At 40.1% G+C, this 18272-nt stretch overlaps 1 protein-coding gene across 1 annotated transcript in view; it reads left to right on the forward strand.

Annotated features, from left to right (window-relative positions):
- Positions 1 to 18272, forward strand: part of CUBN (cubilin) — a 260214-nt gene that overhangs the window by 109777 nt on the left and 132165 nt on the right. The window contains exons 29-31 of the mRNA XM_006052367.4: positions 9180 to 9361; positions 13930 to 14104; positions 15767 to 15936. Of these exons, the coding sequence (XP_006052429.4) occupies positions 9180 to 9361; positions 13930 to 14104; positions 15767 to 15936 (527 nt within the window). The remainder of the gene's footprint in view (positions 1 to 9179; positions 9362 to 13929; positions 14105 to 15766; positions 15937 to 18272) is intronic.

The raw sequence follows: 18272 nt of genomic DNA on the forward strand, positions 1-18272 counted from the left end.
TGAACACTGTCAATCCAGGGCCTTAGGGATGAAACGCCCAACTAGTCATAGTGGAGAGAAGGCAGAACCTGGGAGTAGGGGGTGGGGGACAGGTTGGGGGTGGCTGGGGAAGGTTGGCCCCAAAGCTGCCATTACTGTGTGAGTTACATGTTCATCAGCCTTCTTGAGCCTCACTTGGGCGATATGATCATTCTTGCTGACCTCGTAGAGTTGTTATGAATCTCAAATAAGATGATGTGCTCGTGAGAAGCACACAGAGAAACTGTTCACTACCATACAGATGTGAACTATCTTTATTGTAGCTTCATGAATAATTGGTTTCTTATATCTTATTGGGTATTCACGATGACTCTAGCTGGTATGGTAGTTCCTCTTCAACTCTAAGTCTTTCTCTAGTCTTATCCCATGTCTGGCTAAACACTGGTTCAGTTGTAATACACAGTATATGTGGAGTGATTATCATATGCAAGACACTTAGCTAAAAACCATACTTTGGTTTTTTCATTAAATCTGTCACAGCCCTGTGAGGTTAAATACTAACACTGTTACACATGAAAACACCGAGGGCTAGAAAGGTTAAATTAGTCATCCGAAGAGTAGCACAGTCAAAGCTGGAAGCTCTTTTGTCTTATGCCACAGCCTATGCTTTACTTGGTATGCTCTTATATTTCCAAAAGTTTTGCAAATTGGTGTGCAAATTATGCAGCTATGAAATCATGTCATCTCCTCCATGAAAATTTTCTCTTACCAGTCGGGTACAAAGAGCCACCATCTCTCTCTTTCTTCTGAATATGTATCCTTCAAATCTCTTGATTCAGCGTTCCATTGTCTACTCCTTGGTTTGTATTTTCATCATTTAATTATTTTCTTTATATAGACCCCTGAAATGCTTTCTGAAATCACTGTCTTCTGTTTTAGAGGCCTGAAGCCCACTTATAGCAAACTTCATTATTTCCCTACATTTTATTATTCATCCAATGGGACAGACATGACAATGAGGAGGCTCTTAGAGTCTAAACATCACCTCCTATGCTATTTCCTGATAGTTGTTGGCTGATACAGCTTCTTTCATCCCCAGCCTTGTCTATCCTCCATCCCTGCTTTCTACGCTTCCTGTGACCCCCTGGTCACTGACCCACCGTCACAGACATGACTGACAAAGACATGATTGTTTAAAATTACTGCATCGCTTGCTGAACTGTATTTTTTTCCAGCACTTTCATTTGTTTTAGCGTTTGCAGGTGTGTCTATCCCACTATTTCCACTCTAACTGAAATGTAAACACCTGAGATTTTTCCAGAAGCCGTGTCGTTTCCATCTCAAAAGGAGGTGATTGGATTTAGAAATACGCTTTCTTCTGTGACTCATTCAAGAGAAACTGTATTTTCACAAGAGATTATTAAGTCTAGAATCTCACACCAAGAGAGTACAGTGAGCAAAACAATGTTTCTTCTTCCTGGGCCAAATAAATTTAACAGGAAAGTAAAATTAGGATACTCATTTTGTGGCAAGATTTTAATATTAGACATCAGCAACCCTGAAAATAACTCCATAGGAAAAGCAAATAAGTAGATTTTTGAATTCCACTTTATTAAAAATAAAAATAAAACTTGTCTCTACCACACAAAGTGAAGAAATAGTAAATGAGATAAACAGCTTTGCTATTCAGTATAAATAAGATGAGGCAGAAGTAAATCATTTTGCTTTTGATTCATTTCAGCATTTGGAGCATGTTCTCTCTCCTTTAGAATTACACACAATAGGAGTTTTTGGGTTGTCTTGCTATTTCCTTTTATTGGTAATGGGACTGTATGTGTTGATATAGGTTCCAAATTACAGTTCCTGTCTGTCCCTTTTTCACAGTTAATTAAATTAAATGGAAATTGATGTATCAATACAGTTCAAAAGACTCACATTATATATTCTTAAAAAAAACTCTACTATTTACTGTGAATTATAGTTGTTGTTTGTTTTCATTTACAATTTTAAAAGCTCAACTGTTGGTGTGAATTTATTATTTTTCACTTTTTAACCTATAATTATCCAATTCAAAATTCATGTTCTAATGTTTCACTGTGAGCTTAAAGGTAGCTTTAATTTATGAAGCAAATCATCAAATAAATTCATTACATGTTTAATTTGGGGGTTAACAGACATTTTCTTAATTTTGTCATGAATTTGTTTTTCCTTGTCACTTAAAGAGCACATAGAAAAAATAGACATTACTCATTTTTTCAGATTTTTAAAAGATATATTTTGACATAATATTTTTTTGCCTGACACCAAGTACAGATTTATTAAAAAATCCCCAAATGTAGGAAAAAGATGTGATACCCAAGAGAGTGAGGCATAACTGGCTAAATGCTGATAAAAGTCTCTCATTTGTGGATTGAAATATCAAAAGGGAGTTATGCCAACATTGTACTGCTGAAACCAGCAAATTCTAAGATATCTTTTGGCAACTCAACATGATGATTTATTTATTCTTATTTATAATGTACCATCAATTAGCTTGTGAAAGATAAAATATAATTCACTTTTTTTTCAAATCAAGACCTACTGAAATTATGCTTTGCAAACTGGAGGAAAAGCAAAAAGAACTTAATGATTTGCAGGAGGACTCCAGAAAGAATGAAGGGATGGAGCCAAAGCAAAAAGAATACCCAGCTGTGGATGTGACTGGTGATAGAAGCAAGGTCCGATGCTGTAAAGAGCAATATTGCATAGGAACCTGGAATGTCAGGTCCATGAATCAAGGCAAATTGGAAGTGGTCAAACAGGAGATGGCAAGAGTGAATGTCGACATTCTAGGAATCAGCGAACTGAAATGGACTGGAATGGGTGAATTTAACTCAGATGACCATTATATCTACTACTGCGGGCAGGAATCCCTCAGAAGAAATGGAGTAGCCATCATGGTCAACAAAAGAGTCCGAAATGCAGTACTTGGATGCAATCTCAAAAATGACAGAATGATCTCTGTTTGTTTCCAAGGCAAACCATTCAATATCACAATAATCCAAGTCTATGCCCCAACCAGTAATGCTGAAGAAGCTGAAGTTGAACTTTTCTATGAAGACCTACAAGACCTTTTAGAACTAACACCCAAAAAAGATGTCCTTTTCATTATAGGGGACTGGAATGCAAAAGTAGGAAGTCAAGAAACACCTGGAATAACAGGCAAATTTGGCCTTGGAATACGGAATGAAGCAGGGCAAAGACTAATAGAGTTTTGCCAAGAAAATGCACTGGTCATAACAAACACCCTCTTCCAACAACACAAGAGAAGACTCTACACATGGACATCACCAGATGGTCAACACCGAAATCAGATTGATTATATTCTTTGCAGCCAAAGATGGAGAAGCTCTATACAGTCAGCAAAAACAAGACCAGGAGCTGACTGTGGCTCAGACCATGAACTCCTTATTGCCAAATTCAGACTTAAATAGAAGAAAGTAGGGAAAACCACTAGACCATTCAGGTATGACCTACATCAAATCCCTTATGATTATACAGTGGAAGTGAGAAATAGATTTAAGGGCCTAGATCTGATAGATAGAGTGCCTGATGAACTATGGAATGAGGTTCGTGACATTGTACAGGAGACAGAGATCAAGACCATCCCCATGGAAAAGAAATGCAAAAAAGCAGGATGGCTGTCTGGGGAAGCCTTACAAATAGCTGTGAAAAGAAGAGAAGCGAAAAGCAAAGGAGAAAAGGAAAGATATAAACATCTGAATGCAGAGTTCCAAAGAATAGCAAGAAGAGATAAGAAAGCCTTCTTCAGCGATCAATGCAAAGAAATAGAGGAAAACAACAGAATGGGAAAGACTAGAGATCTCTTCAAGAAAATCAGAGATACCAAAGGAACATTTCATGCAAAGATGGGCTGGATAAAGGACAGAAATGGTATGGACCTAACAGAAGCAGAAGATATTAAGAAGAGATGGCAAGAATACACAGAAGAACTGTACAAAAAAGATCTTCACGACCCAGATAATCACGATGGTGTGATCACTCACCTAGAGCCAGACATCCTGGAATGTGAAGTCAAGTGGGCCCTAGAAAGCATCACTACGAACAAAGCTAGTGGAGGTGATAGAATTCCAGTTGAGCTATTCCAAATCCTGAAAGATGATGCTGTGAAAGTGCTGCACTCAATATGCCAGCAAATTTGGAAAACTCAGCAGTGGCCACAGAACTGGAAAAGGTCAGTTTTCATTCCAATCCCAAAGAAAGGCAATGCCAAAGAATGCTCAAACTACCGCACAACTGCACTCATCTCACACGCTAGTAAAGTAATGCTCAAAATTCTCCAAGCCAGGCTTCAGCAATATGTGAACCGTGAACTTCCTGATGTTCAAGCTGGTTTTAGAAAAGGCAGAGGAACCAGAGATCAAATTGCCAACATCCACTGGATCATGGAAAAAGCAAGAGAGTTCCAGAAAAACATCTTTTTCTACTTTCTTGACTATGCCAAAGCCTTTGACTGTGTGGATCACAATAAACTGTGGAAAATTCTGAAAGAGATGGGAATACCAGACCACCTGACCTGCCTCTTGAGAAATTTGTATGCAGGTCAGGAAGCAACAGTTAGAACTGGACATGGAACAACAGACTGGTTCCGAATAGGAAAAGGAGTACATTAAGGCAGTATATTGTCACCCTGCTTATTTAACTTATATGCAGAGTACATCATGAGAAACGCTGGACTGGAAGAGACACAAGCTGGAATCAAGATTGCTGGGAGAAATATCAATAACCTCAGATATGCAGATGACACCATCCTTATGGCAGAAAGTGAAGAGGAACTCAAAAGCCTCTTGATGAAAGTGAAAGTGGAGAGTGAAAAAGTTGGCTTAAAGCTCAACATTCAGAAAACGAAGATCATGGCATCCAGTCCCATCACTTCATGGGAAATAGATGGGGAAACAGTGGAAACAGTGTCAGACTTTATTTTTCTGGGCTCCAAAATCACTGCAGATGGTGACTGCAGCCATGAAATTAAAAGACGCTTACTCCTTGGAAGGAAAGTTATGACCAACCTAGATAGCATATTCAAAAGCAGAGACATTACTTTGCCAACAAAGGTCCGTCTAGTCAAGGCTAATGGTTTTTCCTGTGGTCATGTATGGATGTGAGAGTTGGACTGTGAAGAAGGCTGAGCGCCGAAGAATTGATGCTTTTGAACTGTGGTATTGGAGAAGACTCTTGAGAGTCCCTTGGACTGCAAGGAGATCCAACCAGTCCATTCTGAAGGAGATCAGCCCTGGGATTTCTTTGGAAGGAATGATGCTAAAGCTGAAACTCCAGTACTTTGGCCACCTCATGCGAAGAGTTGACTCATTGGAAAAGACTCTGATGCTGGGAGGGATTGTGGGCAAGAGGAGAAGGGGACGACAGAGGATGAGATGGCTGGATGGCATCACTGACTCGATGGACTTGAGTCTGAGTGAACTCCAGGAGTTGGTGATGGACAGGGAGGCCTGGCGTGCTGCGATTCATGGGGTCGCAAAGAGTTGGACATGACTGAGTGACTGATCTGATCTGATCTGATGTGGTAATGACACTTTTTTAATGTCTACAGATGGATTTTTTTTTTGAGAGGCATTAAATACACCTGACTTCTTTAACACTTATACTATCGCATATACTCAACAAATACTGATTGAATGAAGGGATAAATGAAGGAGAATTGGAAAGTTGTTTGTCTCTTTCAAAATTTAGAACTAGAAAGAGGGAGTAAATTTCTACCATACTTATCAGAATTAGCTTTTTATTTCAATACTTTATAGTTTTTACCGTAAAATACCACTGAATTAATTTGCCCTACTTTGCGTTTGGTATGAACTTTTAAATCAAAGTTGTTACTTTTTGACAGATTAAACTTCAGAGGTAGTGAGATTATGTAGGAGAAAAAGAAAGCTGCAAAGAGTTTTCAAGCTCCAACAGTTTCCTTTTCTTCTCCTTACAACCACACAGTATTTTTCCCCAGTATGGTATCATTTTGAATAATATTGGAATGTCTCTTTAGGAGACACACACATAAGTGCTATTCATGAGAAAAGAGCATGGCATACCTAAAAATAAAGCCGTGCTTTGTTTTTTGTAAACCTTGTTTATGTTTATTTTAAATCTTAGGGAAAAGTACACTGTGGGTCTCCAGAGCTGTAAGTGGGTAAATAAAGCAAGTACTGTAATTTTTCAAAGCATTGCTGACTGCCAAGACTCTGATATTATCATTCCAGCTTACAGCAACTCATTTAAGAGTATTAATATCCTGTTATTTGCAAAGGAATTCACAAGGAAACCTAAAACAATTGGAAAGACAATGGAAAATTATTATATAGACTTTTAGATGAATCAATGATGATTATACAGACTTATAGATGAAAAATAATGAATTAGGTTTCTGATAAACTGAATTAAATAAAAATGCAGATGAGGTAGTCAGGCTTCTATTTTCTTGTTCTTTTTTATGTTTTGTGACCACAAAGTTATTTTCCTCTGAAGATTTTTTTTCATTGGATTACTTGTTTGGCACAACTGATACCAAGAACCATAGAAGCTGAAAATGGGGTGACAGCCTGGCCTTGCTTACCTATATTGTATTTTAGTAAGAGATGATTTCTATGGGCCTCTGTGTTGCTCACCTCCAGGGAGCATCATTGGATGGAATGCTCCAAGACTGCTGCCCCCTGGGGTTGTGCAGTGGTGCTGAGCACAAGTACAATCTGTGCTGATTTTGGCTTCAGGAATATTTTCCATGGATGGTTGTAGTAGGAAAAACATTTTCTGATCTTCATGGCATTTATGTTTTTTTAACATTCACCACAGCCTACAAACAATGTCAGCCCACCTAATTTTAAATATTTTTTCTGCAGAACTTGAACCAGAAATAAAAGTAGAAACTTGATAGGATAGATACCATCCTGTGCAACAAATTTAAAATCTGAAAGCACAGAGGTTTTTTAAATGGTAGCAGGAAACTGGCCATTCAAGAAGATGGTAGCATGTTGAGCTGGAATCTAATTTCTTTACACAATTAGGATTCTTCTTCGAATTCTCAGCTCTTCTCAGTTAAGTGGAGATTCAGTATGGAGACTATTTCTTTTGAACTTTCAAAATACTTTTTTCCAACTCCCAGTACAGACAAATTTGCATAAGATGGGTAGTAGACAAGCCCTCAGGTTTAGTGCCTTATATTTTAAGCCAATTAAAGTGAAAAATGCACATGCATTCACAATGGACTGAGGAGTCATTGTCATTTTTAAACATGAAAAGCCTGAATTTCAGAAAGGGAAGGTGCTGGGAAGAATTTGCCAGCTGATTAATATTAAAAATAGAAAACAAAGGTATGTTAATAGAGCAAATAATGTTTTTTTAATCACCAAAAATTACTACTGGGAAACAAGACAATTTATTTTTTTTCTAATTTTATCTTTATTTTGTTCTAATTTTGTCTTTAAAATTTGAGTCTTCCTTAAGTTTTACTTCTGTGATTTTTCCTCTCCCTGTCCATTCTGAAATCTGAATTCTTACCAATGATGTCAGTCTGTAGAGTGTAGTATTATAATTAAGTACACTGGCATTGTGAATTGTGTGGATTGGTTGATAATGGGAGATTCTGTACATGGGTGACTCCCTCTCTCACAACCAGGGTTCCTTGGACAAACCACTTGACTTGAGCTTGTACTGATTTGAACATTTGGGAAATGAAGATAATCATAATATTTGCTTCGTGTGGTTCTTATGAGCATTAAAATAGGAAATATCTGTAAAGTGCATAAACACTCATAAGCAGTGGCAGCATTTATTGTGTACCACATGTTGTAGCATTTTGATTTTCTGTTGTAATGATTCCTGTTGATTACTCTCTAAGGCATGATATATAAGCATTCATAAAACATATGCTAGCATCTTTCTCCATACTTGAGTTTTATATATCAGGTTTTTGTTTGTCTGGTTAGTTTTTGACTATACATTTCCCAGGGTCAAGACCTATATCATTTTTGGCATTGTTTTTAGTAGACTATTTTTTAGAACAGTTTTAGGTTCATAGCCAAACTGAATGGGAGGTAGAGTTCCCGTGTACCCCTGCCTCTACCCATGAGCAGAATCTCCAGTTAACATTCCCCACTAGAATGGGACATTTGTTATTACTTATAAACCTTTATCGACCAAGTCCATAGTTTACAATAGGTTCACTCCTGCTGTTGTACATTCTATGGGTTTGACAAGTTTCTGACATTTGTCCACCATTCTGGTATCATGCAGAGGAGTGTCACCTCCCCAAAACTCTTCTGCACGCTATCTCTCTCTCCTTCCCCTCTAGTCCCTGCAAACCACGTCATTTATTGTCTCCATAGTTTTGCCTTTTCCAGAACGCCATCATACCATCAAAATGATGCAGTACATAGCTTTTCCAGTCTGGCTTCTTTCACTTCTTAATACACATAGACATTTTCCCCATGCTTTGTGATGGCTTGATAGTCCATTTGTGGTTAGTGTTGCAAAATACCCCGTGTCCAGGAGGACTACAGGTTATTTACCTAATGCAGCTGCTGAAGGACACCTTGACTGCTTCCAAGTTATAGCAATTAAGAATAAGGATGCTATGAACATCTATGTGAAGGCTTTTTGTAGACTTATATATATATGTATTTTATTTACGAGAGTCTCTCATACAAAGGTAAGGATTTTTAACACAGCATTCCACATCTTAGGTCTGAAAGAACTTAGACATAATGTGTTAGATACAAGCCAACTGAAGACCAAGTGACCTAGTATTGACTGTTTACACAGTCCATTGTACCTCCTACTGGGAGGATTTTTTCTCTTACTGGGAAATTGTCACCTAAATATAATGAAGAAAATCTATTAGAATGACATTTTGAAAATATTACCAAAGATTTGACATGGTGAGCATAAGGACTGAGAATTATTGCACCAAGTGATATAATCAATTTTTTAAAATTAATAATAATAAAAAATAGAAGCTGTAGCCATGATATTTTTCTCATTGTTTTATAACTGCTCATTATAATTTTATTATGACTTTTTTCCCCATAAATTAGGCATTGTGCATTTTCAGTTATGTTTTATATAGTTGGATTTTTGAATTTTTTCCAGTGGCTGATGCCCTCTGAACTGACTGAGTCTTGTGGTTTTCACAGGTTGTGGTGGAGAGCTGTCTGGGGACACGGGCTCCTTCAGTAGCCCTGGGTACCCTAACAGGTACCCCGCCAACAAGGAGTGTATCTGGTACATTCATACAGCCCCTGGGAGTAGCATTCAGCTCACCATCCACGACTTTGATGTGGAGTATCATGCAAGATGCAACTTCGATGTTCTGGAGGTAGGAATTCAGATTGTTTTTTAGCACATTACAGGATTTGGGGTAGAACCAGAAATCACTCTGCAAAAATCCCCAAATGCTTTCCAGTGGCCAACAGTGTTCTCTTCTGGATGTTGGGGGGCAGGTAATGTTACTGGGAGGTGGTGCCAGGAAGCGGAATGGAGGGAACCAGGGAACCGGGTGAGGGGGACTGAGAAGGGTGAGCCAAGGGAAGGGAGCTGCTCTTGTTGGCAACGTGGGCTTAATCCTGCTATGACCTTCCGAGGTCCCATGAGGTCTGTTCCTCAGAATCACCCTTTTCAGGACACAGGCTGAAGCATTGGTCCCCCAGCTCCCATTTGCACTGATGGAGGGTGGCACTTGGGATTGTCAGCACCGCATACTTCCAGTATGTGGCAGAGCGTGGAGAAGAGGCGAGTGCTTGGTGGGTGGAGGGAAGCAGGACAGTGAGCCGAGGAAGTGCCTGCAACTGCTCCAACGCTGCTACCAACACTGTATCGCAGATAATGAAGATGGCCTTTGAGGATCAGTTATAACCAGCTGTTCGCTGCAGGAATCTAGTTGTCAGATAATGTCCAAGTACACAGGAAATTCCTGTCACCTCAACCGTAGGGACTGCATCACGACAAGGTTTAGTATCTGGTAGAACTCAAAACTCCATGAAGGCTGTGTGTCTGTTTTTGTTTTGTTTCTCTGCTATACCCTGGGGCCATAGAGCACTTGGCAGATAGTAAACACCTGATGTCTATTTGTGGGATAAGTGAAAATCTCCAAGCTTCTGACTGCCATGCAGTGATAATGTACATTTATTGTGATTGCAAACAGAATCCAACCTCCATTTTCCCACTTGAATGTTAACTAATCCTGGGAGGTAAGAGGGGAATTCTGTCCCCCTTTTACTGCTGTCAAAACAGAGGGTCAAAAAGGTTGAAGGATTTTTCCACAACCTTAAGGACAGTGAGTGGAAGAGCTAAGAACTGAACCTACCCACCACTGCACGGTCCACATCAGCCAGTGTCAAAAGACAGAGGTGGGCAAGATACTGAAATGAGTGTGTGTTTATAGGACTTCACAGGAAACTTTAACACTTGAAAACCTTAATTACAAACCGAGTTCTCTCCTTGAAAAGACACGGGGTTCTCAAATCATGCCTTCCCTGGGTGGGCTCAGAGTCAGCAGGAATGGCACTTAGCAGCTCAAATCTGTGCAAAGGAGGCCGATGCTGCAGAAAGTGACAGAACAAGGGCATCCTTGGGTTCAGCCCAGACCCTCGTCTTCAAGTAAGTCCTGCTGCTCAGTCACAACTCTATCTCAGAAGAGGACCGGGTTGTGTGGCGGAGAGAGCAAGGTGGCTCCCGAAATTGATGAAACTCAGCACTCAGAGTGTGAAGTAGAAATAAGGCTCCATGTGGAAGGTTGAGATGCTCCCTCCCGCTGACAAGAATCCACAGTTGCAGGAACCCCCTTAACTGATACAAAGGGCTGGCTGCTGGGTTTTCCGCAGTAATGTGAAATGTTCCTCGCCCTTCATTTTCATATTCCAAACCCGTGTGATTGCTGCCCACTTGGCAGAAAGTAAATGGGTTCATTGTGCTTTGGTTTTGTCATACCCAGTACATGAGAAGGCAAAGGGCAGGCCTGATCCCTGCGAGCAGCCTCAGGGGACAGAGGGACAAACAAGGCCCCTGGGCAGCAGTGTTCAAGCAAGATCCCCACGGAAAACTGGAAGAAGAGGCTGCAGTTTGTTGGGGACTTAGTTTTATCCGGACAAGGTGATTTCACATGTTCCATCAAACCAGGATTTGAGGGTATACTTTGAAGCCCTTAAATATTTGGGAAAATTTTTTTAAGACTAAAGTGAGTAACTCTTGCTGTAACACTAAAGTGAGTAACCGACTTGCTCTCCTAAACCTTGTTTGACATCTCTGCAGATGCTCAAGAAAGTGCTGTCATCAATCTGGGTTAATTTCTGGGGAAAAAAAAAAGAATTTTTTCCATCCCTCAGCACATGGATGCTGATAACATGTTAGCAACAGGTTTCATTTTACCCTTGGCGGGTGTGTGGCATGAAAACACCGCCGGCTTTCTCCACCCATCTGCCCTCCCTCACATCCTCCTCTTTTGTTCTGAGCATAGCCCAGCGGGTCTTGCTGTCACCAGGTATGGGCTTACTTGGGTTTCCCCTGATTTAACCAAGAGCCGATGGATTTTTCTCTCAAAAACCAGTGTCCAAAGAGCGGCCGGTTGCATTAAGCAGCAGCCCTTTGGTTACTCATAACTCTGGAATGCTGACTTGATTGTAACAATAAATGGAGCTAACAGAGCAGAAAGAAATGTTCAAAACAGATTAAAACCGTAGGCTTTGAATTGCTCTCTATCCTGAGCATTGGCTAAAAACACATGTTTTAATCTCTGATCATCAGGCCAATTCTTTTCCCCACAACGTTGAGTCACACGCTGCAATCCAGCGGACCACACCCTGACATTCTTTCCATCTTTTTCCTCTTTTGAAGAGTCATGTGCTAACCATTGGTTTTATTCATGGAAGTGAAAAGTACCGTTCTTTTGTTTCGGTTAGAGAAACACTGGCCAATTCCACTTCAGTCTCTGAGAAATGAGCCTAAAGGGGCACAGTGCAGAAAAAGAAAGCCACCCCTCAGTGCAAAAAAAAAAAAAAACCCAGATAATCGCTGGTTTTTCCTCCACTGTCTTTGTGAGCCTGACGCAGTAAGAGGGGAAGCACAGAACGTCAGAGCGGCAGTGCTCACCCTTCTGGAGGCTTCTAGGTCCAGCCGACTCATTCCTGTTATGTTTGTGATCTCAAGGGGACCCTGAGCAGGGAAAGCAGAATATTTTGCTGACGTGCAAGTTTTCTTTGTTAGAACTAAACCCTTACACTCAGTGTGCTGTCCAAATATGTGCTGCTTGTGGGGCCAACAACTGGAAGCTCAGGCTGTGGGTTTCAGGCTCTGAGCTCTGCGCCCTGGGCCAGGGAGCAGGGGACTCTCAAGTATGCTAAACCAGCAACAGTGTGGTTTCTGCCCTTTGCTTGTGTGTACGTGTAAAGGGCTACACAGGCCTCTTCCTCCAGACCCCCTCCGATGGGACTGAGGGGGCCGGGCAAACAGCGCTCCTCCAGAGGAAAACCAGCACCAAGCAGCCTGCTCGCTTCATTCCTCTGCAATTACAGCCCTTGTGCGCGGCCCTCCTGGAACAGCGGCCTCATTCATTTTGGCCTTTCCCGCATGGCTGGGGGAAATTAATCAGACAAAGAAATCATTATGGATTCAAATCACATGCTCCTTACCGAAAGTAGGCTGCTTGTTCTCTCCTTCTCCGGAGAGCACTCGAGTGATGCCCGCGTCAGTCAGCAGCCGCCCTGGGGTGGGCAGGGGCATGGGCCTGAGGATGGGGAGAAACTCAGGGTGGGAGAGCCACGCAGATGCAGGGAGCGAGGGGGCGGGGAGGGCATGGAGCCACGCTTTTCCAATTCTAACCTGAGTCTAGATTTAAATGGATGTTTTCGTGAAGGAGAGGGAAGGGCCCAGATACCAGCATGCCTGAAAACTGTCAGCAAAAAATTGGTCATTCTTCTACACATTCAAGTTTGGCAAGACTGAAAGTAGGGTCTCTGCATCTTTGTGTGATTCTTGTCTTCTTCATCTGCATACCCCAGCCCCCCACACACTGGTTAGCCAAGGGGCCCTTGAGAAGCCTGTGTGAGAGGCAGCCTGGGCCCTCCTCTCCCCCTCTACTGGGCGGGGCTACACGTCCTGCAAGATACTGGACATGCAGCCCAGAGGACACATCGGGGGAGAAATGTGTCACTGGGGTATCGGGTCCAGTGAGACAAATAGTTGCAAGTTGGAGGAGCTGAGGAGGTCTGAGGACAAGTGAGAATGACATAGTGGGGCAAAGACCTGGTGACTGCTGAGCAGAAAGTGAATACTCTTCATTTTGCTCCTGGGAGTGCCCAGGCTCTAGGAGGAAATACAGAGAGGTCTGTAGGACTCCCTCCTGAAGACACCACAGAACACCCTGATAGAGGTTACATTTTCAGTCTCTCTGAAGGAGCAAAAGTTTCATATTAAATCCTAATCTGAAATATTCAGATTGCAAATAAAAAATCCTAAAAATGTAGCAGGGTGATCAATAGTCTTCAATGAACAAACAAAATGGCTTTGTGCTCAGACTATTCCCATGTGCCCAGAAGAATTAGCAAATCAGACGTGATGCTGGACTATCTGCAGTGCCTCTGCCAAAGAAAGCAGGAAATCCTATGCAGACTGGAAAAAAGGAAGAGGCGCGATAAGCAGGTTCTGGAGTTATCTCCTCAGTTCAGCTCTACAGTTCTGTCTGATGGAACAAGCCAGCATTTTGTGGGTGGTTGAACCTGGGTGTTCCAAGGGCAGAAGGAATGCCTTTGAAAATCTAACTTAAGTTTATAGCTCCCGCCCACCCAGGGTGGCTGAGATTTCACTCTCTACTAATATTATAGAATCCAAAGGCTAGTGGTTATAATTGCTTACATATCTCTCTCAAGTTCTTTCTTCTCCATCCCATCATAGATCTATGGAGGTCCTGATTTCCACTCACCCAGGATAGCCCAGCTGTGTGTGCAAAGATCATCTGAGAATCCCATGCAGGTCTCCAGCACTGGAAATGAGCTGGCCATCCGGTTTAAGACTGACAGTTCCATAAATGGGAGAGGCTTTAATGTCTCATGGAGAGCAGTCCCTGGAGGTGGGTGAACCAAGGAGGTATCACTAAATTCTTCAGTTGAACCTTTATTTAAAATTTCATGACATATTTAGAGAGTGCTATGAAGGCTACAGCCTCTATTACTACTCTGACTTCCCTAATAGGGAGCATTGCTTTGGAATATACACTTCCCTAAAAAACACGATGGAGTTTAACTTTCAAAGAGTCACCTCGTGTGTGAAAACCAGCCAATGCAAGTATGCACATCCATGGTAAAAGCAGAAGCAGGATGGTTGATTAGACTCACTTGATCCCCGTGGGATTTCTGCTTGTTTACCAGCCACAATTTGGGCATTAGTAAAGTGGTAAATTACTTTATGCCATGTGTGTGGATGCTTGTTAAATACCCAAACTATAAATGTGAAATTTGGCAATTCCTAGGAATTATTACCTTTTGTTATATAGTGACTTTCTGCCCAAGATCTTAGGCTGTCTAAATAAATTGTTGCAGATTTTTAAAGATAAAGTATTAATGCACAACTCTGAGCAGATGTTAATTGGTACAACTACTAATTAAAGCAATGTTTACTGAACACTTGCTCTGTGTCAGGCACTTTTCTAACTATTCCACAAAGACTGTCTTGTTTAATCTTCACAACCACCCACTAAAGGAAGTTCATTTCTTATTCTTATCTTACTAATGAGGAAATTGAAGCTTAGAGATGTTAGTGGCCTGTCCAAAATCACACAGCTAAAAAATGTAAAAGCAGAGATATGACTCCAGGCTGCCTTATGGTCCCGCTTCTGCAGGTCAAAGGTAATACAGTAAGTTTATTAGGTCTTTCCTAAAGTTAATGATTCATGAATTTAATAAAAAATTATATTTACATAGTGTTTAGATTACCCCAAAATGATTCTCAGTTATCAGAAAACAGCACTGAATTTTCCCTTTCTAGTTTATATTGTCATAAATCTGAGAAATGGTGGGTCACAGAGTTAGACATTGATAGGTATATGATTACATCATAGGAATTAAAAAAGTTAATGGCTGTGCAAAGTCCAGAATATCAAATTTTTAAAATTAGATGTTAAATTATTTGTAAAATTGTATACTGTTGTATTGGGCTTACCTGGTGGCTCAGATGGTAAAGAATCTGCCTGCAATGCAGGAGACCCAGTTCAATCTCTGGGTCAGGGAGATACCCTGAGAAGAGAATGGCTACCCACTCTAGTGTTCTTGTCTGGAGAATTCCATGGACAGAGGAGCCTAGAGGGCTACAGTTCATGGGGTTGCAAAGAGTCGGACGTGACTGAACGACTAACACTCATACTTCACACTACTGAATTATCAAAATTCTTAGAACCAGATGTGTTATTCTTAAAGTATGTTATACTTTCAGAAAATAATGAAGGGGCATTTCATGGCTTTATGAAGACTTGATTTTATTTGCATTATTTTTCAATATTTTGAAAATAATGTGTGGCATCAGTATTTAAAGTATTTGAAGTCTTAGACATCCTTCTTTGTTTTGTTGGAATGCATAAATTAATAGTGAGTATTTAGCTCTTCAGAATGTTTACCAAAGACCACATTAAAATGGTGGTCAAACAAAGTAGCATGTTCTTCTCTGCTCCCAGATAATGGTAAAAAGTTTTGTGCATCAGAGATTCCTCTTATTATTACATTGGGTCTTTCATCCATAGGTTGTGGTGGCATTTTCCAGGCTCCCAGTGGAGAGATCCATTCTCCAAATTACCCCAGTCCTTATAGGAGCAACACTGAATGTACTTGGGTCATTCAAGTGGAAAAACATCACCGTGTTCTCTTGAACTTCACTGACTTTGACCTTGAACCTCAGGACTCTTGTGTTTTGGTAAGTGACACAAATCTCAAGCATTGTCTCTGGTCAAACCTCTGTCAAAACATTGCCATGTCAAAACAGAGCACGTTTAGTGGATGTGTTGGCTATGGATGTTTTCAATGTCAAATCATAGGAAACTCAACTATTAGCAACTTAAAATACAAGCACATTTATTTCTTACCTAAACACAAACTGCAAAGAGTCAGACATGACTGAGCGACTGAACTGAATTGAACTGAAACACAAACCAGGAGGTTTGTTTAACAACCCAGTCTCTGCTCTACCATTCTTAGTGAACTGACTTTTCATTTTGTGTTTGCTACCTCTTGGTCCAAAAATGGCTGCAGCAATTCCAAATACCCTAAGTTCAAATCTGAAGAAGAGGAGAAGGAATAGTGTTAGTTGTTTCCATCTTGTATTTTTTTTTTTTTTCAATCAAGCAAGCAAAATTTTTACAGAAGCCCCCTTACAGATAATTGGCCAGAATTGGCTGCAAGAAAGATTAGGAAAGTGTAGTGGATTATCATAGTGAATTTATCAGAGCCACTTTCAGTCAATTGTTATTAACTCTCTGAGGGTTCTCTCAAGGTTTCACTTTTCTTGAGCTCAGGATATCTTGATCTGCTGCTTGAACAAATCAGTTCAGGAACAGACTAGATGGTGAGATAGAGCAGAGGAGAAGAGCTATGGCTGTTAGTTGGTTCAAAAACTTTCCATCACTGTCAACAACTTTAATACATTTTCACCTGAAACTAACTCCTAATGTGAGAGGGAATTAGGTTATATTTTGAAACTTTATTTTCTTTACAAAAGATTTTCCATCTTTTATTTGTATTTAGAAAAATCTCATTCAAATATAAACCAGATCCTCCTGGCTAATGGATCTTTCTGTTTTAGTTTCCTGGCAGTTTCTTATACAAATTCCAACTTGCTAGCTTTCAAATTTAACTCAGGAAAATTCAAAAGTTGTTTCATAACTTTCAAAGTAGTCCAGTCTAATGGAATGGTTTCGAGAATTATTTTACAAGATTAAATCATTAATCTACTTCAAAGTTCAGTTGATTTATGGCTATGTATTAACCTTTTAACATGCGTCTTCAGAGTCTAAATTGGCAAAGCCTTATACGAACTTAAGGTGTAGGGCATCCACTTTCCATAATGGTAACTCTCCTGAAAAGGACAATTTTAAAAATTTGAATGCTGTTTTACAGTGTTTTCCTAATGCAACAAGGAACTCACAAGGTAGTGTGAAGTTTCTGAGTTAGTATCTGATAGAGATATGAGCCTGGTATTTGAGACTGCTTTTGCCTTTGGGCACTTGCCGATCCAGAAGGAGTTAGCAGCATTTCTGAGAACTTTTCAGGGCAAAGGGGAACAAGACTTGTGTCCAGGATCTGAATGGGGTAAGAGTACTGATAAAACATCCTGAATCGTAGGTAGAATGGAAGTAAAACAGCCTTCACAAAGACCACATCCCAGCTTCCAGTCACCTGAGTGGCCCTCAAATCTGAAGCCATAGAATGGGAGCAACCTTGCATCACTAATGCATCCAGGCCTTGGACATCTGACCAAAGCATTTTAAACTCTGCTTCAAAGGGAGATAAAAATCATTCCAGACTTCATTTCTACCAATAATTTTCATATGCAACAGCAAGCAAATTATCAAAGATATTCATATACGTGAGGGATGATGTACCATAAATGAGATACAACATGAATAACAGACAATGGAAATAAACACACTGATATGCCAGGTGCTAAAATTATCAGGCACACAGCTTACTAAGCAACTATGCTTACTAAGATTATGGAGATAAAAGTCAAACTTAAACCTTCTGACAAAGACTGCAAATCGTAAACAGTAACATTGCAAATTGAAAAATACTGAAAATTTTAAAAGTGGATAAATGCAAAAGCTGAAATTAAGATCTCAGTGGAAGGATTTGGGGTTTTTTTTTGTATGTTTGTTTTATGTTAGACAAATTAGAGATGAAGAGAGAACAAGTGATAGCAGAAGAATCTACCCAGAAAAAAAATATATATAAGCAAAGGATGAAAAATACAGAACAGAGGTTAAGATATATATAGGATACATATAAAAGATGTAACATACATTGATAAATGGAGTAGTAGCAATATTTGAAGAACTAATGACTAAGGCTTTTCTAAAACTAATGAAAGACATCCGTTTATAAAACCAAGAATGCCAAGGAACCCAAACAGCCAAGGAAGATAAATAGAAAGACATACTTATCTAAAAAAACTTAAAGATTTTAATCTAAAAGATCAAGAAAAAAGGTTACAATCAGCCAGGGGAATTGGTGAGTGGGGGAACAAAGTATCTTTTA

This window comes from Bubalus bubalis, chromosome 14 (assembly GCF_019923935.1).
Source record: "Bubalus bubalis isolate 160015118507 breed Murrah chromosome 14, NDDB_SH_1, whole genome shotgun sequence".
NCBI lineage: Eukaryota > Metazoa > Chordata > Mammalia > Artiodactyla > Bovidae > Bubalus > Bubalus bubalis.